Genomic DNA, 27,925 nt, shown 5'->3' on the forward strand with positions numbered 1-27,925 from the left:
GAATTAGTGCGAAGGCAGACAATTCAGTTTATTCCAGGAATAGGTTATTTCTCGTGACGCTTTTCTTCTACTTCAACTTTGTAAATTGCCAATCCAGACTCAGAAAGGTTGATTCCTTCGCTCAACCGAGTTTGCGTATTGGGCAACTTTTACATTTGGTGGCTCCAGAGAGGAGGAGCCTTTCATTACCAACGAACTCATAAGTGCGTGCTCATCGCCATAAGAATGAGCAAAGGGCCAGTTGGATTGAGAACCCAACAGGATTAAAAGCTTAATAGAAGCTTATGCGCGTGCTCAACGCCATAAGAGTGAGCAAGTTGGATAAACAAATCCAACAGGACTAAAAGTTTAAAAGGCCTTGTGAAAGTGCAAATCACCTTGAAGTGAATAAGTTGGATAAAGAATTCCAACAGGACTAAAAGTTTAAAAAGCTTTCTGAAAGTGTGCTAACCTGAAAGCGAGAAAATAAATCTCTCAAGCTTAAGAAAGCTTAAAAAGGCTCAACGCCTTGAAAAGTGAGCAAAGTGTAATTACAAACAACTGGAAACGGATCCTGAGAATTATACATTATTTCAACGGCTGAGTATCTTGAAAGCAACACCATGATACGTTTCGTGGAAAATCAAAACGGAAATTGCCGTTTGTGCTCGGAACCAGACCATAAACAGGATATGGTTGAATGCGACGATTGTGACCGATGGTTCCACATCGGTTGTGTTAACTTAACGGTCGCGCCGACAGCGGAAGAAAAATGGATCTGCCCGAAATGCGTGCAGATCCAACAAAGATTAGCATCATTGGAAATATCTGCTCGGAAGAAAGATGAGCAGATAAAACAACAACTGGATGCAATGGACAAATTAATGGCGACTATGAAAGGCCAATGCTCAACGTCATCCTCGGGCCAAGTAACAAATCAGCCCACGGATCGATCATTTACCCAAACAGTGAGTATGTCTAGTGACTGGACTATATATTTAAAGAGGCAATCATTGACGACCCTACCCAGATTTTCTGGCGCATCAAAGGATTGGCCAAAATTTAAGAAAACATTCCATGATACAACGGCAGAGGGAGGTTTCTCAAATTTAGAGAACCTCAACCGCCTGGAACAAGTTCTGAAAGGGGACGCGTATAAAACCGTCCAACAATTGATGATTAACTCAGAGAATGTTCCGAAAATAATCGAAAAGCTGGAAGAATGCTTTGGAAGGAAGGATCTTGTATATAAAGAACTTCTGAACGACCTGAGACGTATCAAAAAGGACAGCCGAACCGTAGTTCCGGATATATCAGACGCACTAGATAACATGGTGGTGAATATGGAGGCGCTGGGCCAAAAGGAATATCTACGTGATCATCGTTTAATAGAGGAAATCATAGAGAAGCTGCCATACACGATACAAGTGAAATGGGTTGAAGTGATCCAAAGCAACACTTCGATCCCAACACTCAACGATTTGAATAAGTGGTTATTGCCACATTCAAGAATAGCCCGTATGATGCAAAAGTCTAATAACAGTGTGTCGACTACGGAAAGGAAACCTCGAGTTAATGTTCATCAAACTATGAAATGTGCACTTTGTTCAGCCAGTCATAGGCTATTCCAATGTAAGAATTTCAAACAAATGAAAACATTGGAACGTAGAGAGCTTTTGGCTAAAAAAGGAATTTGTTTCAAGTGCCTAAACTCCAATGACCACATTATGAGAAATTGTAGCATGAAAGGAATATGTGGAATCGATGGGTGCAACAAGGAGCACAATCGCTTACTTCATCAAAGATCGGAGTATAAAAGAAATCAGGATACGGCTGCTGACGTACGACGAGGTCCCGAAGAAACCACGAATATTCATCGACAACGCAAGGAACACCTTTACTATCAAATAGTTCCTATAACAGTCCAAAACGGCGAAAGAATGATAGACACCTACGCCTTCCTGGACACAGGATCATCAGTAACACTATTGGACGAGAGAATGGCTAACATGTTAGAGTTGGAAGGAAAAGTTGACCCGCTTACATTAAAATGGACACAGGATTGTTTAAAATCCTGCTCAAGCAAGAGGGTAAAATTCTGGATAAAGGGCATAGGAAAACCAGTGATGGCCCGGACTATGCATGATCTAAATCTTCCTATCCAAACAGTTGACATGGAACAAATTGCCAAGAATTATCCCTACTTGAAGGACATTCCGCTTCAAGATTATAAGGAAGCTCAGCCTACATTGTTAATTGGATTGGACAACAGCGAATTACTGAGTGCCATCAAAACGGTAAAAGGAAATGGTCCTATGGCAGTAAAAACGCGACTCGGATGGGTGATATACGGAAAGGAGTATAACATAAACCGTCAAGATTATACAATGGTCATCCAGGAAGAACAGGAGATGAGCAAAATGATGCAGCGATACTTCTCAATCGACGATTTTGGAGTGAAATTAGTGGAAAAACTGCCAAGATCACCAGAGGAAGAAAGAGCACAACAGATTCTCGACAACACCATCAAGCTAAAAGACAACCGTTACGAGGTCGGTCTGCTATGGAAAACCAAAGATGTACAATTTCCGGACAGCTATCATACAGCCTTACGGAGATTGGTGATTATGGAGAATAAATTGAAACAAGATGAAAAATTGAAGGATTGGGCTATCAATACCTTCGCTGATTATGTGAAAAAGGGATATGCTAGAAAACTAGCACATTCAGAGCTAATTAACGCGGTTCCGAGAACATACTATCTCCCGCATTTTATAGTTCACAACCAGAATAAAATACCTCCAAAACCAAGATTGGTATTTGATGCAGCTTCAAAAATAAATGGCGTATCGTTTAACTCTAATCTTTTGTCTGGACCTGATGCTACTACATCACTCGTTGGAGTATTGCTGCGATTCAGAGAGGGACGTATTGCAGTTTGTGGAGATATTCAAGAGATGTTCCACCAAGTCAAAATAAAACCGGAGGATCAGCATGCTCAACGATTTTTATGGCGAGATTGTGAAAACAATCGAGAACCTGATGTATACATTATGGAGGTAATGATTTTTGGATCGACATGTTCACCATCATGCGCGCAAGCAGTGAAAAATAAAAACGCTGCAGCATTTATGGAATCGAAACCGAAAGCAGCCCTGGCAATTGAAAAACAACACTATGTGGATGACTATCTGGATAGTTTTACAAACATTCGAGAGGCAACCGCTATTACCAAAGACGTCATCGATATACACCAACATGGCGGATTCTTCATTCGAAACTTTATATCGAACAGTAAGGAATTACTGAGCAATTTATCCAGCGATCGGATCCAATCTACCGACATTAAGGTAATAGAGGATAAGGATTCATGTGCTGAAAAAGTTCTTGGTGTCTATTGGAACACGAAACTGGATTTGATCGGGTATCGATTATCGTTGAAGAAGCTGAGCAATGAAGTAAGACAAACGCTACGATTACCCACGAAAAGAGAGGTGTTAGCATTTGTTATGAGTTTGTATGAGCCATTAGGATTGATATCAAATTATACGATAATGGGAAAGATTTTGCTTCAAGAGCTGCACAAAGACGAGTTAGACTGGGATGATGAAGTACCCAAACATTTGAGCAAACAGTGGCAAAATTGGCTTGCGAAAATTCAACAAGCCTCTAACGTAAAAATACCCAGGTGTATAATACCGGATGGAGCAGGAAAATTGGAGCTACATACATTCGTAGATGCATCTGAACGAGCATACGCTGCAGTTATATACTTACGTTGTATTGCAAACGGCTCGGTTTATATACGATTATTGGCAGCAAAGGCAAAAGTCGGACCTATTCATCAGTTGTCTATTCCAAAAATGGAACTACAAGCAGCCTTACTAGGAACCAGATTGACAAATACCATTCAGAACGAGCAACGAATTAAAATAGATAGTATTACCTACTGGACAGACTCGGAAAATGTTTTGTCATGGTTACAACCGAAGAATAGAAGATATAAAATATTCGTCACTCATCGAGTTGCTGAGGTTTTAGATACAACCAATATACAGCAATGGCGTTATATACCGTCTGAATTAAATCCCGCCGACGAAGCTACAAAAGATTTCAAAGGGCAATCTATATGGACAAAAGGACCTCAATTCCTTAAGAAGCCAGTGATCGAATATCCTAACAGGAAGATTAAGGAGTCAACGGAAGAGTTGAGACAAGTAGTGGGATTGCACCAAACAAGTTCTATATTCATCGGAATCAAACGATACTCCAGTTGGAATGTGTTGATACACCATGTATGTGTTGTGAAAAAATATGTTGATTGGCTGCAATACAAGAAAAACCAACGATTGAATATACAATCTAATTTTAATCGCAATATAACATATGAGGATCGAAAAATTGCAGAAAGAGTTGTGTTTCGTAAAATACAAATGACACATTTCGCTAAGGAAATTCATGACATTGAATTAAACGGTTATGTTGATATTAGAAATAAACAGTTATCAGCGGTTACTCCAATACTAGATGAATATAACGTAATGAGAGTTGGAGGTCGTCTCGAAAATGCAACTAAATTGCAAATGAATACAATACATCCTGTGATTTTACCTGCTGAAGACCATGGAACACGTTTGATCGTTGCTGAATATCATCAAAAATACTTTCATCGTTCGGATAACGTAGTACTTGGAGCATTACAATTACGGTATTATATACCACACATGCGTACAGTTCTCAACAAAATAAAAACGGACTGCTCTAAATGCATTATAATGAAAGCTAAACCTTTGCCACCTCAAATGGCACCATTACCGGCAGCTAGAGTAGATTTGTATGCTCATCCATTCACGAATACTGGAGTGGACTACTTCGGTCCTTTTGAAGTATTGGTAAGACGATCAATAGAGAAAAGATGGGGCGTGCTCTTTACATGCATGACTACGAGAGCCGTGCATATTGAAATGGCTGAGAAGTTAGATACAGATCACTTCCTAATGTGTTTTAAAAACTTTCAAAACCGCCGTGGAAAGATCAAACATGTATACAGCGATAATGGCACAAATTTTGTTGGAGCTGAAAAACAACTAAACAAACTAATCCACGAAATCGACGAAAGGATGTCGAAATCTGAAGCTGTAAAACTGAAGATAGAATGGACCTTTAACCCACCAGCATCACCGCACTTTGGAGGAGTTTGGGAGCGACTCATCAGAACTATTAAAGACAATTTATATTATATGATAGGTTGTAGTCGGACACCTTATCCTGAAACGTTACGAGCAGCTCTAATACAAGTAGAGTTTATCTTAAACTGTCGCCCACTAACACACATACCGTGCAATAATGATGTGGAAGAGGCTCTAACACCGTTCCATTTCCTAATTGGACGGGCAGGTGAATACGTTCCACCTCAAAATTTGGACAGCAACAACCTCACTCGAGTTCAATGGGAACTAGTGAACCACTACAGTCAACAGTTTTGGGATCGATTCAAGAAACAATATATACCAACATTAATATCGCGACAAAAATGGACGCATAAAGTTCAGCCCATTGAAATAGACGACATAGTATTGATAACAGACAGTACTATACGTTGGGGCCTATGGTTGAGAGGACGAGTAACTGGAGTTATAAAAGGAAAAGACGGCCAAGTACGTACAGCGTTCGTTAAAACACCCAAAGGGACCTTTAAACGAGCAGCACATAAGCTAGCAGTATTGAATATACGCAAGGATGCCGCTCTGAAAGACATAACGTCTAAAGAAGTAAACAAAATGAACACCTCATTTACCGCACTCCATCAAGTTATTGAAAAAAACAGCAGTGTGAATTGTGAGAAATTTGAGCCGAAGAAAAAGAAACGACGAATCAATCCTTGTACTACAACTGTATTAACAGCGGAAACTTCAAAAGTTTTGGTACAATCGGATTACTCTCAAAAAGGCGAATCTAGAAGGAAAATAAGATGGAAATCAGATACAGTTAACCGGTTAACGCTCATGCAACTGTTGATTGCTGCAATGTTATTCGTGGGATGCAGTGTACTAGGCTCAACATCTCATGGATTGATCGCATACGACTGTGCCAATGCAGATGTAAATATGACTTCATATTCTTTGTTGGATGTGGCATCTTGCTTACCGCCAACAACTAACCTGACAACAACGGAACTTCGGATACAAATGTTACAAAGAAATTCGAAAATTCAAACAAAGGTATTTCAATGTAAAGTCATCATCAAGAGGTCGATTCGACACTGTGGTATGCACTCCCACACTTCTGATTATCAACACGGCTTTGCCTACATCGTGAAGGAGTTTTCATCCGAGGAATGTCGAAAAGCTCACTATAGTGGAGCAGTTACACTAGCCGATAACACTGTTATTCAGGAATTGAATCTCAACAGCACAAATAGAGGTCAAGTATTGGTGGTAGGATCAATAACTGGCAGTTCCTGCAGTGGAGGAGTGTACAAAACGCCGTTATACACGTGGACAAACGCCTTAGTATATTATGAATATACGATTACACTTCAAGATTATGTCGCCTCTGTAGACATTGAAAGTAGCCAGATAATGTTGAAAGGAGGTTTAACGTGTACATACACACATGGACGTTGTTTGGACGCTGAAGAAGGCTATCTAACTTGGGACATCGACATGAACCGTAGATGTGAAGAAAGCGAGTTTGAAGTTATTTTTGAAGGAGTTGTCAACAAAACAACGAATAACCAAATGAAAACCATTGGAGAGGTTGTAGTGTACAGCACAATATCGGAACGACATTTATTTTCGATAAAAACTACAGCAAGGACATATATATGTGGACACGTTGGGTTTAAAACAGACCATCCCAGAATATTAGTTTTGGAGTTATCCAACATGAGATCGCCATTTGTTAGAAAACCTACGTCAGGTTCAAATAATGATCTATTTACTTACTTCAATTCGAAAATAACATTCGTCGAAAACTACATTGGTCAGAAATTAGACGACGTATACAATTCGGTTATGACAGAGATGTGCAAACTAGATAAGGCTCTACTGGAAACTAAATTGACATTAGCAAGAATCAATCCAACGGAGTTTGTATCGAGCATAATGAAGAGGTCAGGATATACAGCAGTTGTTGCTGGGGAAGTGCTTCATGTTATTGAATGCAAACCAGTATTTGTTACGCCAAGATCCGAAGCGCGATGCTTCCAAGAAATTCCAGTTGAATTTAACAACAGGTCGATGTTTTTGGCACCTGTGACAAGAATACTCCAGAACCGCGGGATTGAAATAGATTGCACACCTTTAATACCAGCAAAATTCATGTTCGGAGGAAAATGGTATACAACTGATGGACGATTACGTGAAACAACTCCACCAGAGAAATTAGTGTCGGACATAGTTACAACATGGTCCTACACACCTCTTCCAAATCTAATGCAAAGTGGTGTCTATGATGCAGACAATCTTAAAAAGATGAGGGATATGATTTATGAACAAGGAGATCGTAGAGTGGCAACGAATGTAATACACAAGGTGCTGATTGGACAACGACCCAATGATCAAGGATTCAACTTCGGAGCCTTAGTATCTGGAGATGTAATCGACGATGCAATAACAAGGTATTGGATGCGGCTTATGTCTTGGTCTACATGGCTCGGAAACATCACATCAACGGCGATTGGTCTATATATGATGGGCAGGATGATAAAGTTTATCGTCGATACAATCATGCACGGCAGAATTCTATACGACATATATGGATTCGGCTGGCAATTGATGGCATCTTGCTGGGATTCACTCACAACGTTTCTTTCTCACCGGAATGCAGTACGACATTTACGTGAAACATCAATCAATTCAAGGAAGACTGAACCATCTGATGACATCAATATTGCTACGACTAGGGAGACGGCAATACCTATGGAAGATACGACAACACAACCCATTTGTGGACGAATTTTACCAAGAGTATAAATAATGTGAATTAGTGAATTAAAATAATTAAAAGTGAATTAGATAATAGCTAACAAAAATTTATAAAAAAAAAAAAACAACTGAATACTTATACAATTGCTAATTCTTTGAAGTGTAAATTCGAGCAGGTAGATTTACGGAAGGGGAAATGTAAGAAATCGAAAGAATTTAGCAATTTAATTTCAATATCGTAAACGATCGAAAGAAGGACAGAAGAAAAAACACTATACGATAAGAGCGAACCGTGTGTAAGATCCTAAAATAACAATCCTATCGGGAGCGGGTGCAATAAAACCTGGTGCAATAAAACCTAGTAGAAAGGAAAGGAACCGAAAACAATCGCACACATTTCTTATCGCGTTAGGCTCCGTTGCTCTTAGAATGCAGTTATGGATATCGTATGTTTTGAAATACAGATAGCGATAGGTAAAGGACTTGTATGAAAAGAAGCAAGGACGTTTATAGTCTTCTCTTTCTTTCGCACGTTAGACTTAAATTTAGGGTAGATTTAGGATAAACTAAAATTGTATAAAAACCCAAGGTTCTCTGAATAAAGCAAGTAGTCTTTGGAATCGTGTCTTACGATTAAGTAGTCCGAAACCACCTCCATTGAATCGACTGACGAGAGTTCTTCAGATTCAAGTCTTCCAACGTTCGCAGCAATAGTTGTATAATTTGCGCTCGGAGTTCGTGAAGATCTTGTACTCGTTGATCCTCCCGCTTAGTTGATGTTCGATATTTTGATCAGCTCCCGTTCGTTGCTCGTTCCGTACGGAATTAGTGCGAAGGCAGTCAGTTCAATTTATTGAAAGGAATAAGTCTGATTAGCTTCCGTTCGTGGCTCGTTCCGTAGGGAATTAGTGCGAAGGCAGACAATTCAGTTTATTCCAGGAATAGGTTATTTCTCGTGACGCTTTTCTTCTACTTCAACTTTGTAAATTGCCAATCCAGACTCAGAAAGGTTGATTCCTTCGCTCAACCGAGTTTGCGTATTGGGCAACTTTTACAATATTCATTTATTTTTTATTATTCCAGTTCAATGATATTATATATTTGGTTTCTATGATGGGGAAATCAAAGATCCTTTTCTTAAATAATAAAATTGGCAACCAGCAATGACTGATCCTACTGCATAGAATGTATTAGGTTATATCATATCGAATCATATGTACGAGTTTTAACCGCTGTTGAATTAAATTTCAGATAGCCGCGTGAGATAGCTGGTGGATGATAATCCAGACGACCGGAGTTCGAACCCACATCGAAGTAGTTTTAACCAAACATCAATTTGTGCCATTTTAAACATTTATATTCCACTCCCAACACAAGTAAATTCAATAATTATTATTTCTACATTGACATTGATGGCGATTCGTGAGGCTATAATAAACATTTTACGAAAATATTTTGCGCCATTTGTTGTCATTTTTTCTACGTCTGTAATAAATCGTATATGAGTATGGCAAAAGTCGTATTAGGTGCGTTGACAATTCATGAATATATTCATATTAGATCGCAATTCAATTTCAACATAATCGCTATTATAGTTGGTCAAAGTTGCATATTCATCCAAACTAATTCGGTAAGCTTTTGCCATGTATGTATATGACCTCCACTTTTGCATGCATATGCCAGTTAGGCGCATTATATACCAACCAAAATTTAGGGCATATGATGTTATATATACGCTTATTATGCGATTTAATGTTTGCTGGGGTGTTAGCTTTGCAAGTATCATGGAGCGGTATAATAAATTTGTCTAAATTGGTTTATTTCTATTGTATTTTAGCTTAATGTATATATTTTCTAGCTGACCCGGCAAACTTCGTCCCGCCCAAGATTTGTTTTTTTGTTATCAATACCTTCAAACATTCACGTTTTCTTACTATGAGTAAATTCATGGGTCCAATAACAGAACTTTCCATTGATTTATCTTTGTTTCGACCCCGTTGAATTTACCTTTCACTATAAAATTCCTAGTATTTCTAACAAAACTCATCATCATAATATCAGATTATTTTCAGACACAATTCTCGTTCAAGATTTTTGAACCACTTGCAAATGCACATGTTTCTCCGTTACATGGAATGAATGTTTTATACAGAAAATATGATAAAATGAAGACAACCCTAAATGGTTAAATTCCTTCCTCGAGTTCTGCTCTTATCAACACATCCGGCGATCCTTTTTTTTGTATAGTTAGGAGAAGATATAGGAGTGCGTTTCATCACATTAAAATCCATTTCCACTTTCGAACAAAGATCAATTTCGCTAGTGCAAACATCAAATGGACTAACAGCACCTGTCACTATGTAATTGCGGAACGGAATTTTCAATTGTCATGTTTGGAGGGGTGTCATACCATCATAGAAACATTTCTCATAGCCAAAAACCCTCACAACCCAAATTGAGCCTGATTAGTTTTCGAGTTATGCAGAAATTTGTGTTACAGTCCACCCTTAGAGAGCGGGAGGAATGTCTAACCACCATAGAAAAATTTAGTGCATCCTAAAACCTCTACATGCAAAATTTGGTTTCGTTTGCATGATTAAATCTCGAGTAATTCAGAATTTGTGTTTCATTTGTATGGTAGCACCCCCCTTAGAGACAGGGATGGAGAGTATAATCATCATAGAAACATTTATTGCCCCCTAAAACCTTCACATGCAAAATTTGGTTTAATTTTGATGATAAGTTCTCGAGTTATGCAAAAGTTTGTGCTTCATTTGACTTGAAAAAACCCCAATACCTAAAAATGCCCGATTTGGTTTCATTTGCTTGAATAATTCTCGAGTAATGCAGAAATTTGTGTTTCATTTGTATGGCAGCCCCCCCTTAGAGAGGGGGGAGGGGTCTCAAACTATCACGAAAACCTTCCCCGGCCCCAAATACCCCGCATACCAATTTTCATGTTGATCGGTTCAGTAGTTTCCGAGTCAATAAGAATCAGACAGACAGACCGAAACCATTTATATATATATATATATATATATATATATATATATATATATATATATATATATATATATATATATATATATATATATATATATATATATATATATATATATATATATATATATATATATATATATATATATATATATATATATATATATATATATATATATATATATATATATATATATATATATATATATATTTATTTATATATAGATTCATTGCAGTGTAAAGATAATCTATTTTGATTTTCTTCCTAATCAAAGCCTAGGGGAAATTGTGGTTTGGTAATTCGGATTTAAGATTCCTGAAGCTCTCTGTAGCTCTCCGATACCTCCTGCCGCAGTGCTTGAATTAAGCTATCAGAACCGGCCGAAGTGGTTAGCGTCATAACTAACATGCCGGGTGTTCGGGTTCGATTCCCGTTCTGGTCGGGGGAATTTTTCGTCAAAGAAATTTCCTCCGACTTGCACTGTGATCACGCGTATTCTAGAGCTTGCCACTCAGAATGCATTCAAGGCGTAATATTTGGCATAGAAATCTCAACTAAGTACAAATAAAAATGACGCAAGTAATACTACGTTGAGACGGCGAAGTTCCTCTAGGAACGTTAGTGCCATTGAAGAAGAAGAACCGGCCGAATCGCTAGGTTTCTCATTAGAGATGTTGATGGTGCTGCTCTCGATTCCCTTTGACGAAATGTCCCTCTCGGGATAGTCATGTTTCCTCCCATTAGAAAACTAGACCGATTCCGCGGATGTGACTATGTTCATATTTGTACATATGTACATATTTTTTCTTTAGTATCCAGAGAATCGAAGCCATTTTTTCCGAATGGTCACATCCCTCGGGAATTGATGAAATGATCATATGTGGGATGTGTTTCTATAATTCGAGATGGAAATTCTATATATATATATATATATATATATATATATATATATATATATATATATATATATATATAAAACAGCACAGGAAGTGACCAGAAACAACACATCCCATCCTGGGTACTAGTTCCGTTATTTTGACTCCAATAATTCACAAGCTTTTCTACCTCACACATTATTAACGTATTTTCATTAAAAAAGTAGCAAAACACGTAATATTCGCAACAAAAACAAACACTTTTTGACGTAGGACTACGTCTAACCGGAAGATATAGGGGGTGAAATGGAAATCTAGGCACTGAACAAGAAGGAAAAAATGCAAGATATGGAACGCTTATAACTCGAGCATTTCTCAATAGATCGCAAAGGTTTTTGCATCAATTGATAGGAAATATATCTACGCATCTATCATAACGAATAACATTTCATTTTTCATGAGATAAATAATTGAATAATTGTGAAATATCAAGCATTGCCAAAATGCACTATGTGCCCATTTTTGATTGGTCCATTTTGTGCTCCTCAAATCGTACCGACCAAAACGGGCAACCAGAAAGGAAAAAGGAAAAAAAGAAAGAAACATTGGTCGCAGTCTCACACATGCGTAATTCTCGAGCCAGCCAGTCAGCTTAAAAATCCCCGCTCCGCTGCCGTAACGATCATTCTCATTCAAACCGTACACCACATCGGTTCGCATCACAACCCATCAACAAACCAACCCAAGCAGCCATGTCTGGACATGGTAAAGGAGGAAAAGTGAAGGAAAAGGCAAAATCCCGCTCGAACCGTGTTGATCTGGAGTTCCTCGCAGGGGTTGCTAGGCCGAGCGCGTTAGTACCAGTGCACCAGTCCACCTAGCCGGCGTTATATAGTTTCGGCCGCCGAAGTGATCGAGTTAACTGCTCGCGACGATAAGAAAACCCGCATTCGGAACAGAACACATTCGGTTCGGTGGACATCAAGACAACAGGCAGTTGCAGCGAGTGGCGAGTGGCAAACGCAATCGCAAAACGGCATCAGGTAGCAGAAGAAAAAAAGTTTGTTCTTTATACAAACTGCTTTGGTGGCAAATCCAGAACAAGGCGGCATCGAGGGCGTTCGAAATGGTTTTTTTCAAAACCACGAGTACAAAGTTTACTAAATTGGAACCTTTCCATAAAACAAGGCGCTTTTCAGGGCCATTAAACCTTCCAAAAAAGAGTTTAGGAAATACAGTTCAATGCTTTCTAAGACATTATCCAAAATAATAATAAAACACAAATTGATTTTTTCATAATTTGTTTGCCAGGATCTGATGAGTATGTGAATTTGGCAGTTGTTCTGAGCTTATTGATAGTTGGGGACTTTCCTGATTATTCAATTTTCACCAATTCTTAAGTTGTTTCCAGATTGAAAGTACAGTAATTTACAATTAGTTCGACATTTAGCTAATTGGACGGACATGTAATGCGACTTTAGTTGGACATTTTTGTAAACATAGAGATCCAAATTATGACCCCACATTGAAAGTCGACACTGTACCACTGTCATCGCAAATGTTCAATTACAGGTTAAAATTACCTCCAATCCGACACTGAGTGGTGGTAATGCGACGTGCCATTGAATGTAATTTACTGTAAAATATGTCACAAAGCTGGATGGGAAGAAATTTTCCAACTGTGAAAGCTGTGGCGAGTGGCAACAAATCGCTAAACAGGAAGGTTTAGCCGAACAAGATGGGGATATCGAGTGATAACAAACAATAAACTCTTTAGATTGAAGATAATTTTGTGATCCTGAAAAGGACCCTTTTTAGCCTGCATGTGAATCCAACGAGCGAACAAATCGTAATGAATGTATTTTTTTGCCATCGCTCCCTTTTAACGCTCATTCGTTCGTCTCGTTTGATTCGCCCCTCTGGCTGAGTCTGCCGATTTGTCTCTATCCTGTGAGTGTGTACCGCTAGAGTATAAAACACGCGGACCACAAAAAAATATCTTATTTTCTTTCAAACCGTAAACCCGTGTGGTTGTACGGTATCGGCATCGTGGATGTTACAAAGGAGGACAAGTTAAGGGAAAGGCAAAGTCTCACTCGAACCGTACAGGTCTCCAGTTCCCTGTTGGTCGCATTCACTGATTGCTCCGCAAGGGTAACTAGGCCGAACGGATTGGTGCCGGAGCACCAGTATACCTAACAGCGATTATAGAGTTTCGGCCGTCGGAGTGCTCGAGTTGGCTTGCAAAGCTGCTTACGACAATCAGAAAACCCGCATCAAGAACAGAGCAGCTTCGGTTCGGCGCTCATCAAGGCAACAATCAGTGAGTGACAAAGTGTTTCTCCGGCACGTCGCATTAAATGTTATTTACTGAACAACGTGTCACAAGCTGGATGGGAAGAAATTTTCCAACTGTGAAAGCTGTGGCGAGTGGCAAACGCAATAGCTAAACAGGAAGGTTTAACCGAACAAGATGGGAATATCGAGTGATAACAAAAACACAACACCAAAGGTTCTTTTCAGAACCATCAACATATTCATAAAGAGTAAACAGTAAACTAATCCATTTTTCAGGTAGATAGGTAGGTATTCACGTAGGAGAAGAAAATAAAACAATATATTTAAAATATATATTTAACAAAAGCTGTCCCCTTTGTATAGTCCTACGTCACTTCGGCTATGTCCCCGACATTACCCACCCGTCTTTTATGATTTGCTTTGCGATCGCTGCTTTCCGTCAAAGCTAAAGGTAGGTTTAGAGTTCCCGTGAACGTGAACGCGGACAAACACTTTTTGGTTAATAATTGATCAGTCCATATATAAAACGTAAGGATAACATCTTGAAACGATAGGAAGAAATATTTTCTAGTTGAAAAACATGTTTAAACGCAATTCATATTGATAAAAGTGGATTAATTCAATATTTCACAACGATTCTGAATTTCCACCGTGGAATCGAGATGTTGGTGAACTCACCATAGCTCACCGACTTCGATGAACGTGAACGTGAAAACAGTGGTGAATATAGACGTCGAAATATTTCCCTGTTCATGTTCACGTTCGAATGTCCCAAGGCATTTTGAAAATTATTTCACCGTGAACTGTAAAAGGATATGCTCAGCAATTTTTCAAGTTTTCAATAAAAATTTTGATATGGATGCAATTTCATTCAATCGGTTCTCTGCGCGGGTTAAAAAACTTCGTTTCTTCAGGTTGATTCGTGAACAAATGTATATTTTATCCGAATTACTTTATTGAAGATCGATGTTTATTTACTTCAGTTTACTGCCGGTCTTTTAATATGAACGTGAACGTGAACAAAATCATTCTATTCACCACGGTTTTTTGAGTTGTTTGTTCGCAATGTAGTTCACCGTGAAATGATCGTACTATTCCACCACCTGTTCAAGTTCACGTTCACGGGAACTCTAAACCAGGCTTAAGATGTCATAGTTGAGAGTGTATAAGTGAATCGTGTCGTTACACCCTTCGAGTCCAGATTACCTTGCCATAAACGTACCCCGCCCTGATGCTTCGTAAATCACTGAGAGAGAGGAGCCAGCTGAATGACAGATAGTTTGTTTTCTTCTTATTCTTTTTACGCATTCTCATCAAGAAAATTCCAAACTGACAATTTCAATCAAGCAAGTTGTTGTCATTCATTTATGAGAAAAGTGTTCAAACTTGACGTGAACCTTTGTTAGTGAGTACATTTGTGCGTTTTATTCCCGATTTGATTTTTGACATAGGACTGCGTCTAACAGGAATATATGGGGGTAAAAATTTGAACACTGATCACGTAGGAAATAATAAAAGATGTACCAGGTCAGCCCACATCATGGCTTCTAGCGGCATCGGCCCATTCAAACATTTTCTACTTTTGATAATTTCGATATAGTTGTCCTAAAGAATTATTTCGATGATTTCTAAAACAAAATCCAAAATTAGAAGCAAACTGACTTTTATGATTTGTTTGTCGGTGGAGATCTTGTGTGAATTTATGGGTGTTTTGGGCCCATTTGTGACTTTTTCCGATCGTACATTCAGTTTTCGCGAATTCTTGTATTCTTTCACTGGTTCCAGGTTGATCTATTACTGCAAGCTCGACGAATCGATTTTTGCAATGTGGGCGATGATTGTCTATCTCCGATGCAATTTGAATATGCAGCGTACACCCAGGTTTTTTCACGCGGATTTTCCAATTAACGCGGTTTTTTTACGAGATACGTATCCCCCGCGTAAAAAAAAACCTGTGTGTATGTGGAATACATAAAATAAGAGCTAATCTTCCAATGAAAATAGCCAACATTGATTTCTCTCAGGTGTATTTTGAGGGAATTTTGTGTGTATCCGATGGAAATAATACTAGGTTGACTAAATAGGATGCTGTGTCTGCATTTTTAACAGGCATTCGGATGAAGATGAGAATTATACTACCAGTCTCTCGTCATCTTTGCCATGATATTCACATTCATATGCAATATTCAAATTTGACATGTAGGTTTAATCAAGGCACTAGTATCACTGAAGATCCAATCGAATTGACCGATAGTGAAGGTGAACCAATAGTCTTGTCCAAAAAACTAAAAGGGTCAAGATTCTTTCTCCCCTTTATGTGTGATATAATTTGTATACCATTTCCCATATACAACATATCTGTCGCTTCCAATCAGTCTGCATAAATGTTGCGCTCACTCTGCCCTCCCTCACAACACCCACTTCCCGTTTGTGACATTGATGAGTGAACATTTTTTGTGCGAGTGTCGAGCAGGAATGAATTGTCTTTCTCAAGATTCACTGTACTCCTAATAAGTGCTCGAAAGATGTAATCTTACGTTGATCGCACTTGATCGAAGAAATTAAAAAAGAATGTATTTGACCGCAGTATTTGATAAACTCTTTCTGAAAAGAACTGGATTTGATTTGCTGAAAACACTATCTTGTTTTCTCTCTAGTTGTGCGTTATGTGTGGCGATGGTAGGTTTTTTCGAAGCTGCTACTGATTTCTATGAGTTCGGCGTTTTCGGCTTGCATGCAACGATTTTTGAGGATTTGTTTGACTTTTGCTTTCGGGCAGCCACACCAGCAGTAGCAGCAGCTTTCTTCTTGCTGGTCGCCTTCTTCACAGCAGCAAGTTTGTTTTTTTTTGCAGCAATAACTGTTCCAAAATGATCTAACCGCTGTACAATTATAATTGAGTGGAGCTGGCACCTACTTATATACAGATTTTTGTGATTTCAATAGCTTGCTTTCAAAACAATTTTTGAGCTATTGAAACAAGTTTTTGGATCAATAAGTAACACACATATAACGCGTAGACATTTTATCTTTCGAATGAAGCGGTTATCATACCATTTCTTTCAACCGGCGAAGAGGGTTTATTGCTCAAAATCCTGTTTGTCCAATGTAACACTCTCGTTTTCGAAGCTTTGAACTTACACCCCAGTATAGAAATGAAAGATGTAGTCCGACGTCAACATTATTTTCACATAAAACGTCTTGCAAAAAAATGTCATGTTGAAATTTTCTACATATTTCAATACTTCCCCTTGGTTCACCGTGACTAGTTCGCGCTGACATAAAGCCGGGTTCAGACGGTGCGAGTAAGCATACGAGTCGGTCTAGTCAGTTACTGCAGTGCAGCTACTCACACCGTGTGAACACATCATGCCAGTTATTGTCATGTGTGATCCGGCGTGCGAGCTACTTCAAAGTTTTTTGAATTTACTCGCACTTGCATGCTTCACAACGTCAAAAACAGAATTTAGCGTTCGAATCAGTGATGCCAAATGTAATGAAATGTCTCTTTTTTTAAGATATTTGAAAATATGTGAAGATATTTATAGACTTGAAAATTATTGGAAAAACAAATAAAACCCTCATAGTTTCTAAACGAAATAATTGTTATTTCGTTTTGCACGCTGGCGGGGCACGCTTTCTTTTTGAGATAGTTTTCTTGAGAATCTCTAATATAGAATCATTATCAGATCACAACTTACAAAAAAAAGTATTGTTCTAAGAAACAGAATACATATTCGATTTAAAAAAGTACATTTTCATTCATTATTAAAATTTTTGAAGCGTATTTATTGCACCTGCAAATCGACTATCATTTTCATTTCACAAAATAAATAAAATTAAAAAAAAAATCTTTTAGACTACCATTTATAACATCACATCCTTTCGGAATTATCTGAGCTATGGATGTTTTCGAGATTCTAAAAAATATCGACAACAATCCCAACGATATTCCAAAACAAAGGCACATCAATGTCATTTCTAATTTAACTCTTGCAGGTACAGCATCCCTCATGACTGTATCTTGGCGTTGTATTCGTGGAGCAATTAAATCCAACAGTTTTTTCACTTGTTCAGGTGTTATTATCAACACTGCTCTGTAATCTCGGGGATCCTCATCGTAGAGTTCCTTCAATATTGTATTTGTTGCTCCTTTTCTTTGCATCTAATTCCTGGCCCGAATCCTTTTCTCTTTCTGCTTTTTCGGATAGTACCTTCAGTTCAAAGAAATTCAGCACAAAGTATGTATTTTTAAACACGATCAGCGTTTGTTTTGCTATAAAATTGTGTGATGATACATTCAACTGAAAACCTAAGATGAAAACTGCCAATAAAGAAGTCGATTTTGGACCAATCATTTGACAAATTCGGACCTGATTGCTGTTTCTGACTATTTGATGGACATTTGAAAAGTCGCCTGGCATCCCTGGTAAACCCGTGCCGTAGTATCTAGTTTCTCGCCAGCAGCTCACACTGTGTGAACGGACAAGGCGAGTCAACCAATTGTCAAGCGAGTCCACCGGGTCAGTAGCTGCTCATTGTCAAGTCAGCTACTAGCAACGTATAAATGGGCCTTAAGGGTGATCACAACAAACGCGAGCTGGCTCCTCTCTCTCAGGTAAATCACGTCTTAAGGCTGAAGGCTGATTTAGACGATGCCAGCCAGCGCTCTAGTTGAATTATCCAGTGAATAGAGAACAGACACTCTGTTCAAGTTAGAGGCCAATTACTTGTTCGATACTGGTAAAAGTAACTTGAACAGAGTGTCTGTTCTCTGTTCACTGGATACTTCAACTAGAGCGCTGACTGGCATCGTCTAAATCAGCCTTTAGTAAATCACAAATGTCAAATGCGCTGGCTGGAGTCCTAAGACCTTGAGTCGAAGTAAACAGTTGGGCTTGAATGGTTTGTTTACATATCTAGACTCCGAGATGATTGATAGAAGGTAGGAAGAATCACGGATTATGGTTGTGTTAAACTTTGAATAGTATCTGTTTGACAGATAGAAGGTCACATATCAGGCATACCAATCAGCTACCAAAAAAGTACAAAATTGAATGTGTCAACGAATAACGTTGAAAGAGAATATAGATAATCTAATTGCATATTTGCAAAACATATTTTTGCATTACATTCATGTCACAATCTAAAATGTTTTGTTGACGTAAGAACTTTCCTCAACGCGTGGTCAACACATTCGCAAATCCCCTGCTGACCTTCAGTTTTGGAGTAGTCAAGTGGAGCAAAACTGACCTAGAGGGGAGGATGCAGAAAACATTCAAAGGGGCCGGAATGCACCATTCTTAAGCCGGGTTCAGACGGTGCGAGTAAGCATACGAGTCGGTCTAGTCAGTTACTGCAGTGCAGCTACTCACACCGTGTGAACACATCATGCCAGTTATTGTCATGTGTGATCCGGCGTGCGAGCTACTTCAAAGTTTTTTGAATTTACTCGCACTTGCATGCTTCACAACGTCAAAAACAGAATTTAGCGTTCGAATCAGTGATGCCAAATGTAATGAAATGTCTCTTTTTTTAAGATATTTGAAAATATGTGAAGATATTTATAGACTTGAAAATTATTGGAAAAACAAATAAAACCCTCATAGTTTCTAAACGAAATAATTGTTATTTCGTTTTGCACGCTGGCGGGGCACGCTTTCTTTTTGAGATAGTTTTCTTGAGAATCTCTAATATAGAATCATTATCAGATCACAACTTACAAAAAAAAGTATTGTTCTAAGAAACAGAATACATATTCGATTTAAAAAAGTACATTTTCATTCATTATTAAAATTTTTGAAGCGTATTTATTGCACCTGCAAATCGACTATCATTTTCATTTCACAAAATAAATAAAATTAAAAAAAAAATCTTTTAGACTACCATTTATAACATCACATCCTTTCGGAATTATCTGAGCTATGGATGTTTTCGAGATTCTAAAAAATATCGACAACAATCCCAACGATATTCCAAAACAAAGGCACATCAATGTCATTTCTAATTTAACTCTTGCAGGTACAGCATCCCTCATGACTGTATCTTGGCGTTGTATTCGTGGAGCAATTAAATCCAACAGTTTTTTCACTTGTTCAGGTGTTATTATCAACACTGCTCTGTAATCTCGGGGATCCTCATCGTAGAGTTCCTTCAATATTGTATTTGTTGCTCCTTTTCTTTGCATCTAATTCCTGGCCCGAATCCTTTTCTCTTTCTGCTTTTTCGGATAGTACCTTCAGTTCAAAGAAATTCAGCACAAAGTATGTATTTTTAAACACGATCAGCGTTTGTTTTGCTATAAAATTGTGTGATGATACATTCAACTGAAAACCTAAGATGAAAACTGCCAATAAAGAAGTCGATTTTGGACCAATCATTTGACAAATTCGGACCTGATTGCTGTTTCTGACTATTTGATGGACATTTGAAAAGTCGCCTGGCATCCCTGGTAAACCCGTGCCGTAGTATCTAGTTTCTCGCCAGCAGCTCACACTGTGTGAACGGACAAGGCGAGTCAACCAATTGTCAAGCGAGTCCACCGGGTCAGTAGCTGCTCATTGTCAAGTCAGCTACTAGCAACGTATAAATGGGCCTTTAATCGGCACTGGTGAGAAGCGTTGCCTTTATGTTCTATTACGAGGGACAACGACCGTCCTCTTTCGCGTCTAACTACCGACTCTCTTTTATTTTTCTGATTCATCTTAACGAAACCTAATCTATCCTAATTCTTACCGACTGACTACTCAGGTAGAGTTGGTTCAATCTATTACCTACTTTGTTTATAATGAACAAAACGAACTTACGATAAGCTCCCCGCTATCGTAACACCAAAATATAAACAAAAATTCCTATCTTAAAACTAGACCCTATGAATTACACGATCCACAAACAAGATCGTGCAGGAGAAATGTATTTATTTATTTGGGATCGATCCGTCCCTATCATAAAACTATACCTATGATTCACACGATCCGGAAAAAGGATCATGCGATAATGATGTGTTTATTTTGCCTCGATCGGGCCCTATCGTAAACTTGGGTAAATAAACCCGTCTGTTATAATGGGGTCGCTGCACTGGAGAGAGTATCAATACCACGCAAAGAAGGGGGACTTGGAATCGTCGACATATCTGCACTGTGTGTTGCCCAGGTATGACAACTACGCGAGTACTTCGCAAAACGCGCTATACCTAGTTGTCTGCGCCGCCGACAGAGAATACTGCGCTCTGCATTTGGCGCAAGAGGAGTACCAACTCAAATGCAATCTGCAGACAGTGAAGGAGAAGATTTCAGCTTGGAAGCAGAAGGCAGTACACGGTGCCCAACCCCACCAACTGGACAGGGCACACGTCGACAAGACCGCATCTAATCTGTGGCTAACGCGTGGTGAACTCTGTTCAATAGTAGAAGCCGACATGTGGCTATCATGTCGGCTTCTACTATTGAAGAGAGGACAGGTTAATGCCGACGAGAAACTGCAGGTGGTACGTTTGGCATCAAGAAGTTGATGACATTTGCCGAATGTGCCACCAACCAAGTGAAAACATAGGGCAAGTTATGTGAGGCTGTCCCGTTTTGGCCAACGTACCCAACTATCGGTACCTGCCTCCACCTGTCCTAAAAAATGAACGTTTCAAGCCTAAAGTCACCATCATCGATGTCGCTATTCCACTGAACCAGAATCTGGAGGAGACCCACGGTCGCAAAATTCGTACCGCTCATTGGCCGTGGAACTCAAGGAATTGTGGGGGCTAAGGAAGGTCCCAAGAATTGTTCAAGTCGTTCTCTCTGTAACTGGAATTGTCGGCATCCAAAAGTCGGTCATCCATAGCACCTGCGCGATTGTCCAACAATTCCTCGGTCAGAACTAAAGAGCACGAACATGCAGATACGTGCATTCCACCGAGCCTTGCCTCCCTTTGGCATTCAGAAGCCCGGGGGTAGGTGAATATTCTGGCTAGGTTCGCCTAGTTAAGAAGTGAGATAAGTCTGTAAAAAAGAAAAGTTTCCTGAATTATGAAAATGGCAATTTCGTTTTTTTAGAACAGCAATTTCTGGCTTGAGAACTCCAATGGTTCCTTCAATGAAACACCTGTGTTCTGGTCATTTTTTTTGACGTAGGACTACGTCTTTCATTTCTATACCGGGGTGTAAAATCAAAGTTTCGAAAACGAAAGCGTTACGCCGGAGACCGAGATTTTGAGCGTTAATAGCTCCTAAACAACTGAACGAAATGGTATGATAAACACTTCATTCGAAAGATAAAATGTCTACGCGTTCTATACTTGTTACTTTCTGATCCAAAAACTTGTTTCAATAGTCTTAAAATTGTTTTCAAAACAGGCTCTTGAAATCACCAATCGATATATAAGCGAGCGCCGCTCGGAAATCCACTCAGTTCTAATTGAACAGCGATTGGAGCATGTTGTCACTGTTGTGGTGAAGCTCTTCGTATCATGAAAGCGCGGATGAACGGTGTCACCAAGAGCCTGTTTGTGCAGCTTAGGCCAGAAGGGAATCCATCAGTAGGAGAGTGATGCCACAAACGGTTCCCCGGGAAGATCTCGAAGCAGCCGCTACACACACACATACATACACGCGCGGAATTCTTTCCGTTTGGATGCCATTCAGCATCGAGAAAGATCCGGAAAATAATCTGCCAGTTCCTCTGGGAATTTAAAAATACATTCATGTGAAAGAGTTTATTTGGATGTTTTCTATCCATGTAACACTGTGACCAAATATGTTTCAATCAAGTGCTATTAACGGATGGTTATCGAGTTAGCATTAACCACTGGTGGGCTTCCAGTATCGAGGAAAATGTGGAAATATCTAATCGTTACTGAAAATAATCTGCCAGTTCCTCTGGGAATTTAAAATAACATTCATGTGAAAGAGTTTATTTTAATGTTTTCTATCCATGTAACACTGTGACCAAATACATTTGGTTTTGTGATTTTTCAATCAATCGCAATTAACAGGATAGCTTCTGAAGATTATTCTTCCCCATCAGTAGGATATTTCCGTATCCAATATTGGATGCATAAAACCTTGTGCCTCCAACGTAACGCTCTCGTTTTCGAAGTCCCTCAAATATTCATTCATTCAGAATGAACTCAGATTCAACAAATGATCTCTAAATCAACGATAGTCCTACGTCACCCTTGCGGTTATACCATAGATATAACCCACTTCCTGTTTTTTTTGTTTGTATATTTATGAGAAGTTTCATCTTAGCTTAGGGTTTGTTTGTCAACTGCTTCTAGTGATAAAGAAATTCTCTTTAGCATTCCGCTATATCATCCTTGATGGTCGCAGGTGATTTTTGCCTCGAGCCCCCTGTATCTTTATCGAGCTGGTTGTGTATGATACTCGCAGACGCATGGCTTCTACGAAGGTGCAGTATTAGATCTCTACGATTCTTATACGCTTTTGAACAGTGTGTACAAGTATAGGAGCGTTCATCTGCGAAGAAAAGACTCTGCTGAATATTGTATTATATATATATATATATATATATATATATATATATATATATATATATATAGTAAAACAATTTTCACAAACCCGTGTGTGTTCGAATGTGAAGTTTACATGAATATGGACTCTTGAACGCCTTTGGACATTGAGTACAAGAATAACGACGTTCGCCTACAAAGGAACATTTCTACAAAACGGTTTATTATAGTAAGACATTCTTCACTAACCAATGTGAACTTGAATGATGTGCTTTTTTAGCACTGAATGACTCTTAAACGGTTTCGAGCAATGTGGACAATAGGGACATTCACCTGCAAAGGAATGATTCTGCTATATGATATATTATTGCACAACATTCTCAACCAACCAGTATGAATTTGAATGTGATGTTTGAGCTGTTGTCTAGTCTTAAACGCATTCGCGCAATGTGGACAAGAATAAGGACATTCACCTGCAAAGGAACGATTTTGTTTAATGATAACTTTATAGTAAAAAGAAAACATTTTTCACCAACCCGTATGAGTTCGAATGTGCTCTCGTAGTCCTAAAGAACTCTTATAAGTTTTCGGACAATGTGGACAAGAGTAGGGATGCTCATCTGCAAAGGAGTGATTCCACTGAATGATAACATTATAGTAAATAGTAAAACATTTTTCACTAACCCGTATGAGTTCGAAAGTGTTCATTGAGCGTGAAAGGAACCCGAAACGTTTTCGAACAAAGTGAACAAGAATAGGGGCGTTCGCCTGAAATGAAATAATTCTGCTGAATGGTTAAATATAGAAAAAACATTCTTCACCAACCCGTATGAATTCGTATGTGTTCATTGAGTGTTGAAGACTTCTTAAATGTTTTCGGACAATGTGGACAAGAGTAGGAATGCTCATCTGCAAAGAAATAATCCTGCTGAATGGTTCATTTTAGTAAAACATACTTTATTCACCGGTACGAGTACAAATGTGCAGTTTGAGCCATTTATGTCGTTTAAACTTCTTCGGACAATTTGGGCAAGAAAATTGAGGTTCACCTGCAAAACGAAGACTTTGCTGAATGGTACATCACAATAAAACATTATTAACCAACCCGTATGAGTTCGAATGTGGTCTAGAAGCGTTGAATTATTCTTAAACCATTTCGGACAATGTGGACAAGAATGGGGACGTTCATCTGCAAAACAATCATCCGACTGAATAGTTCCTTATGTATAGTAAGACATTTTTACCAACCCGTGTGGACTCGCATGTGAATTTTTAGCTTTGAAGAATACATGTACGTTTTTGGACAATGTGGACAAGAATAAGAACGTTCACCTGTAAAGGGAAGTTTCTGCTAAATAGTTAACTAAAAAACCTTTCTTAACCAACCCGTATGACTTCGATCGTGCAGTTGAAGAGCGTGTTTTGATCGAAATTTGTTGTCGCACTTTTCACATTTGAACGGTTTTTCTTCTGAAAAAGATTATCAGTCAATGTTTACATAAAATAACGTCACATTCTCACTCTTTTGTAACCGTATGTGGTCTTTCAAACGACTGAGTGGGATATTGTCGTATTCTTCGTCCATTTCGTCGGTTAAGAACACCTCTTCGTTTTCTCCTTTGTTTTGCTTTTCGGCTTCCTGTTCAATTGGTTCAATTATTGGGTCTTTCTCATAAATATTATTACTATCCAACAGCTCGTGATCATCAATCAGCAACTCTGGTTCCATCTTGATGTCAGCCAGTTCGATACTGGACAAAATTTGAAAGCAACTCTCGGGAAAGTTGTGGATGCATATGAATTTTTTGCGACATTTATCGCACGTAGGATAACTGGTTAGCTGGGAAGTGAAACTGCCCATGTTCTCCAGGATAGTTTTCTGCTTCTGTTTTTGAATGTTAGTGGGGATCAGCACGCGACTCAAATCCTTATTACATATACCAGAGCAAAAACTGCAATGGTCTCTGTTGGAATGGAATATGATAGCTGTCATTCAAAATATTAACACAAAAAAAAAATAACATTTACATACATGCATACAGACTACAAATATACGATCGATTGAGAGGAAATTTAGATAAGAATTACGGAAGTATTCCTTGTCATTAAATTAAGGAGATCTATCGATTGAGAGGAAATTTAGATAAGAATTACGGAATTATTCCTTGTCGTTAAATCATGGAGATCTATGAGAGTATTCCGTCTAACGTGACCAGAAATCTCACCGGATCAGTATAATGGCACTAGCAGGCAGTACTGGAAACACCAATAGGGACCATATGAACAAAAGTTCGATAATAACCATTTGCAACTATCGTCTTCGGACACAATTAGCTGCTTGACCAAGTAATAAGCAACGCTGTTGCTTATGGTGATGGGTTTTGAGGGTATCAAACATTCAAAGATTTTTGATGACTTTTCGTAACACTGGTAACTGAAGTTACCAAATCTTCAATAATTGAATGTTTGGTAGAAAGTACAAATTATCAGTAAATGTTACTAAAACTTTGTAAAACAAATATCAGGAGCAGCGCATATCCCTAGCAGAGGTTAGTCTATATAACTTGATAACATAAGTAAAGTTAAATGTGTTCATTATCTGCTGACTAGCGAGAAAAGTGCGCATTTGCCATTTTTATTGTTGCTACAATGCAATACGAAGTTAAAAGTTTTGATATACCGTCGATGGGGTCGAGAATGGATCATGGGAATGGGATTTGGTAATATTGCGAGTATTTTCGAAAGCTGAACGAGAATTGCGAGTATTTTCGAAAGTGGACCGTTTAATAGGGGACATATTTGCACTACTTCCAACGTATAATAATTATGGCCTAATAATTAATCCTTTTCCGTTTTGGACCCATTCTCATCCCCATCGGTGGTAATTCAGACACGCGCATTTTCGCTGGGGGAATATAACCGACATTGGGTGTACGGATCGTGGTTTTGCTTGACATATAGATTTACCCATTTCCTCCTCGTAGGATATACCAATCATTAGTAAAGTAAAAAATAACTATAAGCTGGTAACATTTGCCAAAAAAAATTGTAATATTTACTAATTGTTTCTCTAAGTGTAGCACTCCGCTTGTGGGGAATGTTCTACGGTAAAAATGCATGTAAACAGTGTTCTTGAATTTTTGTGATTTCATCCTCATGGAAACGCACCCTAATATATACCAACAGAAATACAAGATAAGAATGCAAGTAGGTTTCCTAAACATCCACTATAACTTACAAATTGTTGCTAACAACCGCCATCTCACTCCAATTTTCCTTTTATTCGTTAACTGTCAAAGGCACAAAATGCTCGAATTATAACATAGAAGAGTTTAAACTATATTCCAGGAGTAAACACTACAAGCCATGAACAGTTCCTTGATATTTCGAGAATCACAAATGCCAAATGCGCTGGCTTGAGTGGTTTGTTTACGTATTTAAACTCAAGATGAACGAGTAAATATGAGGTGGAGTATTCGCAAAGGTATCGTTGGATTGGTAAACAAAATATGTCGTCATTATTTGATTTCAATATGGAATGTATATGGAAGAGACAAAACAATATTTGAATAACTCATGGTTTCAGGATGTTTTGAACCAAATTGCTCATGAAATCTTTCAACTGATTGTTTTTTTCAATAGATGCCAATTGTATTGTGACTGATTTCCATCATTCAAGGGGCAAAAATGCCCAGAGAAGATAAAGGCTGCATGAATGCAAGGCGGGGCACATCGTCGTACGCCTGCATGACGATCTCGTGCATGCGTTTGGTCACCGGGTGATTGGCGCATTTTAGCGCATGATGGGCGCATTTTAGCCACACAAATGAAACACAAATTTATGCATTACTCGAGAATTAATCAAGCAAATGAAACCAAATTTGGCATGTGGAGGTTTTAGGGTGCAATAAATGTGTTTACGGTGGTTAGATACTCCTCCCCCCTCTCTTAGGAGGGGCTGTCATACAAATGAAACACAATTTTCTGCATTACCCGAGCTAGCGAAATTGATCTTTGCTCGAAACTGGAAATGGATTGTAATGTGATGAAACGCAATCCTATATCTTCTTCTATCTATACAAAAAAAAATGATCGCCGGATGTGTTGATAAGATCAGAACTCGAGGAAGGAATTTAACCATTTAGGGCCGTCTTTATTCTATCATATTTTCTGTACAAAACATATATTCCATGTAACGAAGAAACATGTTATTTGCAAGTGGTTGAAAAATCTTGAACGAGAATTGTGTCTCAAAATAATCTGATATTATAATGATGAGTTTTGTTAGAAATACTAGGAATTTTATAGTAAAAGTTAAATTAAACGGGGTCGATCAGAAGATCAATCAATGAACAGTTCTGCGATTGGACCCATGAACTTGATC

The 27,925-nt window shown here is 38.5% G+C and overlaps 2 protein-coding genes across 4 annotated transcripts; one reads left to right on the plus strand and one right to left on the minus strand.

Moving 5' to 3' along the window:
- Positions 1-602: 602 nt before the first annotated feature.
- On the plus strand, positions 603-3,727 carry LOC129761434 (uncharacterized). Its single transcript, XM_055759153.1, has 2 exons — positions 603-3,590; positions 3,668-3,727. Exons 1-2 carry the CDS (start codon positions 603-605, stop codon positions 3,725-3,727), a joined length of 3,048 nt encoding a protein of 1,015 aa, XP_055615128.1.
- Positions 3,728-21,524: 17,797 nt separating this feature from the next.
- Positions 21,525-26,962, minus strand: LOC129763384 (gastrula zinc finger protein XlCGF28.1-like). 3 transcript variants are annotated; one of them, XM_055762394.1, is made up of 13 exons: positions 26,780-26,962; positions 25,063-25,505; positions 24,928-25,011; positions 24,790-24,873; positions 24,647-24,730; positions 24,507-24,590; positions 24,367-24,450; positions 24,226-24,309; positions 24,078-24,161; positions 23,931-24,014; positions 23,791-23,874; positions 23,651-23,734; positions 21,525-23,548 (listed from the first exon to the last, which is right to left on the minus strand). In XM_055762394.1, exons 1-13 carry the CDS (start codon positions 26,800-26,802, stop codon positions 23,367-23,369), a joined length of 1,488 nt encoding a protein of 495 aa, XP_055618369.1. In that variant the 5' UTR covers positions 26,803-26,962; the 3' UTR covers positions 21,525-23,366. The 3 variants fall into 3 exon arrangements, with proteins under 3 accessions (XP_055618369.1, XP_055618371.1, XP_055618372.1); XM_055762396.1 differs by having other exon boundaries at positions 25,063-25,527; positions 26,780-26,961; XM_055762397.1 differs by having other exon boundaries at positions 23,493-23,564.
- Between the last annotated feature and the right edge of the window lie 963 nt (positions 26,963-27,925).

Source organism: Toxorhynchites rutilus, chromosome 1, assembly GCF_029784135.1.
Source record: "Toxorhynchites rutilus septentrionalis strain SRP chromosome 1, ASM2978413v1, whole genome shotgun sequence".
In the NCBI taxonomy this organism is placed as follows: Eukaryota; Metazoa; Arthropoda; class Insecta; order Diptera; family Culicidae; genus Toxorhynchites; species Toxorhynchites rutilus.

Coding starts and splice junctions, on each gene's coding strand:
- LOC129761434 (XM_055759153.1), top strand. CDS start 603: ATGATACGTTTCGTGGAAAATCAAAACGGAAATTGCCGTTTGTGCTCG. Junction 3,591..3,667: donor AGTTAGACTGGGATGATGAA/GTACCCAAACAT, acceptor AAAAATACCCAG/GTGTATAATACCGGATGGAG.
- LOC129763384 (XM_055762394.1), bottom strand. CDS start 26,802: ATGGCGGTTGTTAGCAACAATTT. Junction 25,012..25,062: donor CCACATACGGTTACAAAAGA/GTGAGAATGTGA, acceptor AATCTTTTTCAG/AAGAAAAACCGTTCAAATGT. Junction 24,310..24,366: donor ACACATACGAATTCATACGG/GTTGGTGAAGAA, acceptor ATTTCATTTCAG/GCGAACGCCCCTATTCTTGT.